Raw genomic sequence first — 12,005 nt, forward strand, 5'->3', positions numbered from 1 at the left:
TGTTATTTTTACATATTCATTTGTATTTGGACTTAGCCCACATTCTCATTATTATAAATACATTACTCTATTTGTATTTTCTACACAAGGGAGATTAATCCTATACATCCTGCAAGCTATCTTTCACAATATCCAAACCCGTTTTTACCTTTTTCTTTCCTTTTCTGATGTCCTGAAGAAGTTCTTTAATCTCCTTTATGTCCCATAGGATATCTTTGCTTATAAACAATTCTGTCAGACCAGTTTGTTTGGATACTTGAACAAAACATAAAAGAAAGAGACATGGAAAAAGGAAACTCAAAGAACCAATGATTAAAAGTCGTTTCCGTGCTATCTCTATTGTTTAGAAAAAACAGAAAACACATACAAAGGAGCTCTCTCCTTTACCATGAGCTAATACTCATTTAAAACTCCCAAGTTCTTAAGAAAAATGTGTCCCTCAAAGGATTTGATTGGTCTAATTATATAGACCAACTCACTCCGAAAACACAGATTCATTTGCCTCCTTTATTGTGCACCATTTACACCTCTTCATTTATTGTTCCACTGCACCCTTTAGTTTTCCTTCTATAATAATCTTTACATGCCTTCTCATTTTTCCCATTCCTATCATAATCCAACCTAATTAGGAAAACAAATTGTGAAATAAGCAAATGTGGTAAAAATCCTTAAAGATAAAGAAAAATAGGGGAACTATTCCTAAAGGGTAATAATCTAAGATACTATAAAGTATGATAAGACATAGTCATAAAAACAATGACCATGAACTTTACTAGTACAAGCCAAAAGATGGCTAATTATTTTCTCAATATGAAATGCACAGAAAAAGAATTTTTCATAAAAATGTAAGAATTGTTCTCCAACTTGATGCACAAAAGAGTAGCATAAATATTACACATTGCCGTGCACATTGGTTTCTTTTGTTCCGTCAAAACCAATAAATCCAGTCAACAGAAACTAGTCCACATGCCTTAGGGAAAACTCAATACTTTCCCTAAATGATCAAATCTTTAATGAAAGAAACAATTGGAGTACAAGAACAAATGGGAATCAATTCAATTTTTCACTGCAATATATTACATTAGTGGTTCCCTTCTATTAATTAAAAACTTGTTATGTTGATTTCAGAAATGTTCTTGTTCGGAAAAAAATTAAGTCCCACGTCATTTAGAGATAATGTCAAAATACACTATATAAGTGGGGGAAATCCTTACCTATTAAGCTGGTTGAGTTAAGCCTAAAGCCACTTTGTAAAATGTGATGAGAATCTATTCTAGATCAATTAAAAGAGTTACTTGTATTATCCATGTACGAAGCCTAATAGTGCTGGATGTGAGTGGGTGTATTGGGGAAAACCCCAATTTACTTGTATTATCCATGTACGGAGCCTAAATCTGCTTTTGTAAGAATTTTAAAGCCTGTGATGAGAAGTGATTGAAACAGATGAGCAAAACATTTTTCATGTTTATTTTTTCTTTTTACTATTACCAGTCTGAGCATAAACACCCATATACCATGGTATTTATTTCCAACTTTTGGCATAATTACGGATTCTCCAATTTGGTTCTCTACATGCACGTGCCTTTTGAAAATTCAAGTTACCATTACTTAAGATTGGAAAGGGTGTGAAAAAGGTATTGTACTTGAACACAGGTGCCTAGGCATTCTGCTTCAAAAGGTTAATGAAAGAGCTTATGTCCGTGATAAAATAGATTGGATGTACAAGCAGGCAAACATTGCAATTCCAACAAACAGACTTGGATTGGCAAAAGCAATGGGATTGGTGATTTAATCTTTTTATTTATTTTAGTTTATTTATTTTGATCTTGTTGGATTCATTTTCCTTTCCTATTGCTTCTTAAACATACTTTCTATTTATTAAGGTTGCTGCATCACACTTGGATACAGTATTGGACAAGCTGAAGGACATTTTAGACAATGTTGGGCAAGGCATATTTCAGAGGTTTATGCCAGATTTATAGGATTGAGTGTATACCGTTTTTTTTTCAAAATGTTATTTGATGAAGTTTTGATGTTCAGATCTTACTGCTACACTTGTGAATTGTTTTCATCCTCTTTTCTCTCCTTTATGTTTTATTTTCATGTTTTTGATGTTTGCAGTTTAATATATATCACATTGGAATTCAAAACCTTAAGTTTTTTAATGATAGCTTATGAAATTATTGCCCCTTGTATAATAATGTCAACTAAAACAGTAACTATGCTTTTATATCACCATAATATTACTGGAATTTTTCTGTTTTTATTAGTAACTTAAATGGCATCAGAAACCGAGGAATCTATTTACATAGATCCTCTTTAGCAGGAAAAGGAAACTATAGAATGCTAATAGGATTTTAATCTCTTCAATGGTTTCTCTGTTTCCAAATCTTTTTATTCAATCACGTTATGCACATTTCCAAATCACGTTCCTGCCTTCTTGTTTTTCTCTCTTGTTTTTCCCTTGCCTTCATATACAAGCCAAATCTCGATTCTGTCTGGAGTCTGTTACTTACCCTTCCATCAGGTCTTCTTAAAATGATTTTTTATTTCTTTTTCTTTCGAAGATTATATTACATTCAGAATTTGTCGTTTTTTGTTGATATATACTTGGTTTATTGAACAATATGTTTTGCATAAGAACATGATATCAGCTTGGAGAGAGATAGATCTTTATGTCCTGTCATTGAACATTAACATTTTCATCATTGCAAGTGTTCCTTAACTTACCCGCTGAATGCTCTGTTTTTCCTTTTTCTTTTCTCAAGATTCATATAGTTTCAGACTGTCTTATCTATTTGTAGCTTTTATTTGTTGCAGGATCCTGTCATTATTTTCAGATAGTTTCAGAACGGAAGAGTCTGATGACATTCATGCTGCTTTGGCCCTAATGTATGGATATGCTGCAAAGTATGCCCCATCAACAGTTATTGAAGCCAGAATAAATGCCCTTGTTGTAGGTCATCTTTTTTCTCTGCATTTGTTTTTGTTGTCTTGCTTTTTTTCTGATCAGATACTTAAGGAATAATTAATGTTTCATTTGGAACCATTCTCAGTTCTGTTTAAATGCAGTTATAATTAGGTACTGTTGAAAGAGAAAAATGATGTTAGAGATGTGGAACTGTGTGTCTAAAGTATTCGACCGAGTCTATTTTATATAAGTTTATTACAATAAATACAAACAGCTATATTGATATTTTTCCTGGATACATGATATTATAAGCCTATTAATGAGATTCTAATGAAATTTGGTTGATATCCTTACAATTATGAATCTCCTAATTAAATAAGGAAACAAATCACAAAATATAAAAGAATAAATCCTGAGAGAATGTAGGATATTCCCAAATATGTTAAAATGGTATCATTATAAATATCTCTTATTTCTATTAATGAGATTCTAATGAAATTTGGTTGATATCCCTACAATTACAAATATCCTAATTAAATAAGGAAACAAATCACAAAATATAAAAGAATAGATCCTGAGAGAATGTAGGATATTCCCAAATATGTTAAAATGGTATCATTATAAATATCTCTTATTTCTATTAATGAGATTCTAATGAAATTTGGTTGATATCCCTACAATTACAAATATCCTAATTTAAGGAAACAAATCACAAAATATAAAAGAATAAATCTTGAGAGAATGTAGGATATTCCCAAATATGTTAAAATGATATCATTATAAATACAGTGGAGTTCATTGTATATAAGTTGGATGCAATTGCAGTAAATACAAATAATTATACATGATTTTATTCCTGTATACATGATGAGATATGTTGATAAGTTAGATTTTAAAAGACATGCATATAATTACAAAAATTGTAATTAGGGAAACAACTCAAAATTGAGTAAGTTTTAAGATATCATCTAGGATTCTCTTGAAACATTATGATATCGTGAAATATTTCTTAAATCTCTTACTCTAGGAGTTCTTTAAGAACAGGAAAAAAAAAATGTATTCCTGTATTTTATGTATCATTACTGGTTTGCTGTGGACTAAATAATGAATTGTTTTCATTGAAGGAAGTTTGTATATTCTTGGGTTATTTTATGTGTTATTAGTTGGATATTAAATGCAAAACTGAAAATTGTTGGTAGGGTATTACTTGAAAAAGAGAAGTGACTTTATTATTTTCATTCATATCAATTATATTCTCCTTACCTCTATTTGTAGCAATCTAATCTTTTAAAAAAGGGAAATAAGGAAACAATATACTGAAAAATAATCTAGAAGATCCTACAAATATTTTTTCTAGTTAGGAAGATTCTATGGATATTTTCTCTAATTAAGAAGATTCTATAGATATTTCCTCTAATTACAACACTCTCCCTCAAGTTGGTAAATAAATATCAGTCATTCCCAACATGCCTATAAGATCTTGAGTCTACCTAGAGGGAGCCCTTTTGTAAAAATATCTATTATCTGAAGTTTGGTAGGAACATGAGTTGTCATCACAAAGCCTCTGTTTAGATTTTTTCTTTGATGAAATGTCTGTTAATCTCAATGTGTTTGGTCCTGTCATGTTGTACTAGATTATGGACAATGCTCATGGCAGACTTATTGTCACAGTATAGTTGCACAAGGTTGTCCACCTTGACTTTAAGGTTATCCAAAATGATTTTCATCTAGAGTCCTTCAGACATTCCTTGAGCAAGAGCTCAGAATTCAGCTTCTGCACTACAATGAGATACTCTATCTTGCTCTTTGCTCCTCCACGTTACCATACTATCTCCATGAAACACATAATACCCAGAAGTAGATTTTCTATCAGTAATAGAACCTGCAGCATTAGTATATATTTTCATACTCAATGTGTCTTCCCTTTTGAATAATAGCCCCTTTCCTGGACTTGACTTCAAGTATTGGAGAATTTTTTCAACTGCTTGCATGTGTCTCTCTCTTGGATCATGCATAAATTGGCTCACTACACTAACTGCATAAGAATGTCTAGTCTTGTGTGTGATAGATAAATCAATTTTCCTACCAACCTTTGATATTGGGTTTTCTTTACAGGAGCACTTTCATCACTTCCAATTGTGATTTTGTTCTATAGGATCTGTTTAGGTTCTACATCCCAATTTTCTATTTCTTTGAGGAGATCAAGTAAATATTTTCTTTGGGAGATAAAAATTTCATTCTTGGAGTAACCAACCTCTTTTCCAAGAAAACATTTGAGTTTTCCTAGGTCTTTCATTTTAAATTGGGCTGTCAATTTTTCTTTTAACGCCAATTTTCTTGTTTCATAATCTCCTGCAATAATCATATCATCCATATAGACAAACAATAAAGTGAGTTTACTAGTAGAATAATGCTTTATGAATAGAGTATAATCTCCTTGACTTTGTCTGTATCTCAAGGAAACCATTGCTTTTGTAAATCTTCCAAACCATACTCTAGGGAATTGCTTAAGACCATACAATGCTTTCTTTAGGAGGCATACCTTGTTTTTTTCATTTTTCACTTCAAAACCTGGGGAAATCTCCATGTACACTTTCTTTTCTAGATTTCCATGAAGAAAGGGATTCTTCACATCCAACTAGTGTAAGTCCCATCCAAAATGAGTAGCCAAAGCGAGAACAAATCGAACTGTATTCATCTTTTCCACTGGGGCAAACGTCTGCTCATAGTCAATCCCATAAGTTTGGGTATGTCCTTTGTCACCAATCTAGCTTTATGTCTTTCTATTGTCCCATCTGCCTTATGTTTCACTGTGAATATCCATATATACTCTACTACCTTATTGTCTCTTGACTTATGAACAATCTCCCATGTTGAATTTATTTCTAATGCATTCATCTCTCCTTTCATGGCTTGATTCCAATGTTCAAGTTTCATTGCCTCTTGGACTGAGTTTGGAATATTTGTGGCATCAATGGTAGTAAGAAAGCTTCTATGCTGATTAGAGAGATTGTTAGTGCAAACATATTGAGAAATAGGATATTTAGCACATGATCTTCCTTCCTTTCTCAATGCAATGGGTAAATCCTCAGTAATACTTATCTCCTCATTGTTACCATCAAGGATCCTCACCTCCAGATTAGACAATTTTTCTTGCTCAGGAGTCGAAGTGGGTTGTTTTCTTTCACCTTTTTTCCAAAAAAATTGTATTATTCCTCTTCTTTCTCATTGTGGAATAGGGTAGCTCATTGCTAAGATCTTGGGCATCCTGCAAAGTCAAACATGGTAATGACAAGAAGGAGAGTTCATCCACTTCAAGTGTTTTCTCCCCTGGAAGTGGTGGACTGACATAAAAGGATTGTGTTTCATGAAAGGTGACATCCATGGTGATAAAGACACTATTGAATATAGTGAAAAACTATATTTAGATTAATCTCCCTTGTGTTAAATACACACATAGGGTTCTCTATTTATAATAGAAGAAATATGGGCTAAGCCCAAAATACAAATGAGAAATAATAACAAACTAACTAAAAGATAAAAGATATAATATATCTAACACTCCCCCTCAAGCTGGAGCATACAAATTGTATGAACTAAGCTTGAAATAGATGAACTCAGTGTTGAACTAGATGATTTGTCTTCAAGGGTGTGAGGCAAACATAGATGGACTAACAGCAGCTTGTGAAACTTCAACTTCAAAAGTGGATGAAGGAGAGCCGTGTGGACAATGATAAACTGCAAGGACTGATTCCCAATCAATGATGGATGAGTGACGGGATCAACAGTAGTAGCTGAAAGCTAAGAGCTACAAAACTGCAGGGACTACACTAAATCCTCATCAATGATGGATGGGTGACGGGATCAACAGTAGTAGCTGAAATCTACAAAACTGCAGGGACTACACCCATATTTATGTGACTTGCAGTGTCTTGGAAACGTACTCCCCCTTAGTGTGAAGGTGGAAATGTGAAAGATCACAGTTGCTGAACCACTAAAACAAAACAAAATATTAAGCTACAATGCTAAAACAAAGACATCAAGATATGTTGGAGGTCCAAGATTCTTTGCTGGACAACTCCCAAGTGGTGATACTCAGCCGTGTATCACAAGAAGATCGGGCTAAACTCTAGCATCGAACAACGGCAAACAGTGCTAACTCTAGCACCAAACAGCAGCAAACAGTGCTAACTCTAGCACTGAACAGCGGCAAACAGGGCCAAACATCGGGCTAACTCTAGCACCGAAAAGTGGCAAACAGTGCCGAACAGCGGCAAACGAAACGGCGCCGGACAGCGGAAACGGCACCTGGACAGCGATCAATAGTGGATGGACAGTGGTCAAACGGCGCGGACAGCGGGAAACGGCGCCTGGACAGCGGGAAACGGCGCGTGGACAGCAGCAAACGGCGCGGGACAGCGGCAAACGGCATGGCCAGCGGCGATGGTCTGGTTGGCGAGACCGACTCCGATCATCAAGTTGGGCAGCCATGGCGAGGGAGAAACCCTAAAAATTCAAAGTACTCCGATTGATGCAACGACCACAGATCCAGAAAGAGGGCGAAGAGGCGATCACGGCAGTGCTGATCGGCGGCGGAAAGCTCCGGCGACGCGCCGGCACGCGCGGCGGCAGCGGCGAATCTTGCGGCGGCGCGTGGCGGCGCGTGGGTGCTCCGATCGCCGCGATCTTTGTGCGACGGTGGTCGCCCGGCCGAGACGATTCCGATGGTGTGGTCGCCGGTCGATTCTGGAACTCCGGCGGCGGCGGCGACGGCGGTAGCGGTGGCCGGAGGCGGCGACGGACTGGCCGGAAAGAAGCGGCGGCGACGGTGGAGAGATCTGACTGCACGGTGCTGACTGTGGCACAGATTTAAGAGAAAAAGAAAGAGAGAAGGGTTGCCCACTGAAATTTTAGGGGCTGCCGGCGGCCATGGCGGCCAGCCGCCGGCAGACAGCAGAGACACCAGAAGAAGATCAGAGAACCTGCTTTGATACCATATTGAATATAGTGAAAAACTATATTTAGATTAATCTCCCTTGTGTTAAATACACACATAGGGTTCTCTATTTATAATAGAAGAAATATGGGCTAAGCCCAAAATACAAATGAGAAATAATAACAAACTAACTAAAAGATAAAAGATATAATATATCTAACAGACACAATGACTTTGAGGATCATAACATTTATAACCTTTTTTATTAGAAGGATACCCAATAAAGAAACATTGAAGAGCTTTGGGATCTAATTTACTATGGTTAGGATGATGAGAGTGAACAAAAAAATACATCCAAAGACTCGACTAGGTAGACTCGTTATTAGGGGGGAAGAAGGAACAAAAGGCAATAGAGACACTACAGGACTAATGCCATTTAAGATACGGGTGGGTAGCCTCTTGATGAGATATGTGGTAGTTAACACAACTTCTCCATAATAATTTTTTGAAACAGACATTTGAAAGTGAAGAACTTCTAGTTACTTCAAGAAGCTGATGATTCTTTCTTTCTGCAACCCCGTTTTATTGAGGAGTGTTTACACATGTTAGTTCATGAATAATATCATTGAGACAAAAATTTGAAAAGTTCATGTTTCACGTATTCAGTACCATTATCAGATCTGATTTTGTTTATATTTTTTCCAAATTGATTTTGGTCAAGACAAAAAAAATTAACAAAGATTTGGAAAACTTCTAATTTATTTTTCATAAGGTATGTTCACGTGACACGGGTACAATCGTCAATAAAGATAACAAACCATTTGGCTCTGGAAATAGATTCTACGACAGATCCCCAAACGTTAGAGTGAATTAAATCAAATGGAGAAGTACTCTTTTTATTACTAATAGGATAAGATGCACAATGATGTTTTGACAACTGACAAATATCACAATTAAAAGACTCAACAAAATCCTAGGTAAACAAATGGGGAAATAAGGACGGATAAGATTGAATGAAGGATGCCCAAGCCTTTTATGATGTAACCATATTTGGGAATTTGCCCACGTCTCAGATGTAACTTGTTGACTCATGATTTTATTTTTGCTTTGGTCATCAGTTCCAACAAATACAACCCACGTTGCTCGTTATCAGTTAAAATCGTCTTTCCCGTGACAAGTTCCTGAAAAACATAATAAGTTGAGAAAAATGTTACTGAACAATTTAAATCTTTTGTGAATTTTTTCATAGAGATAAGACTGTTGGCTAATTGTGGAACATGTAAAACATCCTTCAATACAATAGATGAGTCCAAAATTATATTCCCAGAGGCACATATAGGTATATCCTAACCATTCGTAACTGTAATAAGTTTCTATTTGTTTTACCATATGAGTCGAAGGACAAACGAAAATGTGTCATATGATCAGTTGCTCCTGAATCAAGAATCTAAATACCACCCATGACCAATAGTATCGAGACAAATCTTACCTTTCATCGAAGAGTACATGATTCAGAGGGCTTACTCATTGATTCAACCAATTCTTTCAAGCGTTCGAGTTCCTCCTTATAAACTTTCATATCAAGAGTCATAAATGATAGGATATTGGACAACGGCGGCGGTGGGTACTGTTGAAGTGGAAATAGAGCTCTCAAGATCGGGAGCTCTACTAAAACCAACTTGAAAAAGAGAAACACTTTATTATTTTCATTCTTATCAATTACATTTTCCTTTCCTCTATTTGTAGCAATCTAATCTTCTGAAAAAGGGAAATAAGGAAACAATATACTAAAAAATAATCTAGAAGATCCTACAAATATTTTCTCTAATTAGGAAAATTCTATAGATATTTCCTCTAATCACAACAGTATTAAATGTATTGCTAGAAGTTGTTAGAAGATTCTAGAGATCTCTTGTAATTATTACTATAGGGTTTGAGTTCTCTATATATAGAAGTTGATATACTATTTCAAATTAATTAACTAAATAATAATCTTCTTTCTTTCGTATTAATCCTTTCAAGTTGGTATTAGAGCTCATGATCTAGAGCCCTGCATCCGCATTTCTTCTTTCCGTCTTAGTTATGGTTCTCATTAACATTATCTAAAGTGCAGCTATTTTTCTTTTAATTATTGGGGTTGCCTGAAGTGACCCAAGGTTGTGGTTCTGTCGCTACTATTGCTACCCCCATCAGCTGCCACCCACTGGAGCTGTCGTTAGAGTTTTTGCGGAGCTTTCGCTGAAGCTGTAGCTACTGCCTCACCACTACAGTTGCCTTTACTGTGTCACTGTTGCTATCACTGCTACTGCCATCACAGCTGCTGTCATTGGTGCCATTACTGCTGTCATCCCTTGAGCTTTCTGTCTTACCTTTCATTCTCATTTAGGAGAGGGCAAAGGAATCCCTATTATTTATTGTTTGGCATGACAATTCCACTAAGTAATCCCAATCTTCCATGCTTACCTGATGAAAACCGCCTTAAAGGTTGAAATTATCTCTAGTGGGCTCAATTTATCATAAGTACATTAAAGGGTATGAGTAGACTCAATCATATTGAAGGGGAGGCAATTTCCATGGATAACCCTAATTTTCAGATTTGGGATAATGACGGCTCACGAATCATTACATGGTTATGGGGATCCATGACTACGGAAATAAGTAGAAACTATATGTTCTACTCTAGTGCATTAATGTCTCGTCTCACGCTCGAGATGTATATACCTCAGCCTGAGGGGTATCTGTTGGAAGTCTCATATCGACTAGAGATAAAGTCAGTTTGGTGTATATAAGTGAGTGCAAACTTCACCTTACAAGCTAATTTTACTGGGATTGAATTAGCCTTAAAGTCCACTTTTTAACAAAAACAATTTTCTAAACAGTTTCATTAGTTTGCCTTTTGAAAACCAATGAAAGTTATAGAACCAGTCTGTATCAGAACCTAGGTTTTTCTTATTTTTTTAAAAAAAGGATTGTGTCCTGGTTTAATCTTCTGTTTAGATTATGCATGAATGAACAAAATAGTAAACGAAGTGTAGGTTGAGTGTCTCCTTTCCTGTAAGTGTGTTTTTTTGCTTATTTTTGCATATGCTTGTAATCAGGGAAAGTTGATTTACATTGTTTCATTTATTTGTGGGCAGGGCACCAATGTGCTCTCACGACTTCTTCATGTGCGTCATCCCAAAGCAAAGCAAGCGGTCATCACAGCAATTGATTTACTAGGTTTGTAGTTATCTTTTCAGAGTTTTATTATTTTTCATTCTCATTATTATCCCTTTCATTTTTAACTGCTGATATGGTTGTCATAAACACTTATCTTCTATTTTTTTCTTCTCACTTGACTTGAATTTATGCAAAAAAAGGGATTGCTTTAAAGCCTACTTTAGAAAGTGAAGATCTGTGAAAGTTGTGGTTATTTTTCCCCATATACAATAGTTGTAGAAATCATGCTATTCATGATTTATTTATGTTTTATGAATAATTTTAATGACTGAATTTATTTTATTAATTGTGAGCTTGATTTATTGCAGGTAATGCTGTTATTAATGCTGCTGAAAGTGGCTCACCATTTCCACTGAAAAGAAGGGACCAACTGCTTGATTATATTTTAACTTTAATGGGTCGGGATGATGAAGATGGTTTTGCTGATTACAATGACCTATTGCGTACTCAGGTATATAGAATTGAGCTATGCCTAAGATGAAGACGGTCATTTAAAGCTGAGAATATTTTAGTTTGCTAATGTGATTTCTTATATTTAGGCCCTTGCTATAAGTGCCTGCACCACGTTGGTCTCTGTGGAACCAAAGCTAACAGTTGAAACTAGGAACCATGTAATGAAGGTATGTGGGTTTCATTTGATTTATTTGTAATCCTACCTTTTAATCATCCAAGTTTCCTAATGAATTTGACAGGCCACATTGGGGTTCTTTGCTATACCAAATGATCCAGTTGATGTTGTCAATCCCCTTATAGACAACTTGATTACCCTTTTATGTGCAATTCTTCTCTCTGGGTAATTTAAGTTAAAATCTTCTAATTATTTATTTCTAGTTTGTTATATTACCTGTTCTTTTGAACATTATTCAACTTTGTTGTTTTCTTTAGAACTGTGTGTCAACTGTGCATCATTTTATTTTTATTGTTCATTTATAAAGAAAA

At 35.3% G+C, this 12,005-nt stretch overlaps 1 protein-coding gene across 10 annotated transcripts in view; it reads left to right on the top strand.

Moving 5' to 3' along the window:
* Positions 1-12,005, top strand: part of LOC108322435 (protein SHOOT GRAVITROPISM 6) — a 68,290-nt gene that overhangs the window by 15,581 nt on the left and 40,704 nt on the right. For all 10 annotated transcript variants that reach the window (XR_001831605.2, XM_052872739.1, XM_017554512.2 and 7 more), the window contains 7 exons: positions 1,654-1,783; positions 1,884-1,963; positions 2,821-2,956; positions 10,985-11,066; positions 11,375-11,517; positions 11,606-11,686; positions 11,759-11,859. Coding sequence is in view for 9 of the 10 variants with exons in the window: in XM_052872739.1 (XP_052728699.1) it covers positions 1,654-1,783; positions 1,884-1,963; positions 2,821-2,956; positions 10,985-11,066; positions 11,375-11,517; positions 11,606-11,686; positions 11,759-11,859 (753 nt within the window). In the remaining variant the exon portion in view is untranslated. The remainder of the gene's footprint in view (positions 1-1,653; positions 1,784-1,883; positions 1,964-2,820; positions 2,957-10,984; positions 11,067-11,374; positions 11,518-11,605; positions 11,687-11,758; positions 11,860-12,005) is intronic.

The sequence above is a fragment of the Vigna angularis genome, chromosome 2 (assembly GCF_016808095.1).
Source record: "Vigna angularis cultivar LongXiaoDou No.4 chromosome 2, ASM1680809v1, whole genome shotgun sequence".
Taxonomy (NCBI): Eukaryota; Viridiplantae; Streptophyta; class Magnoliopsida; order Fabales; family Fabaceae; genus Vigna; species Vigna angularis.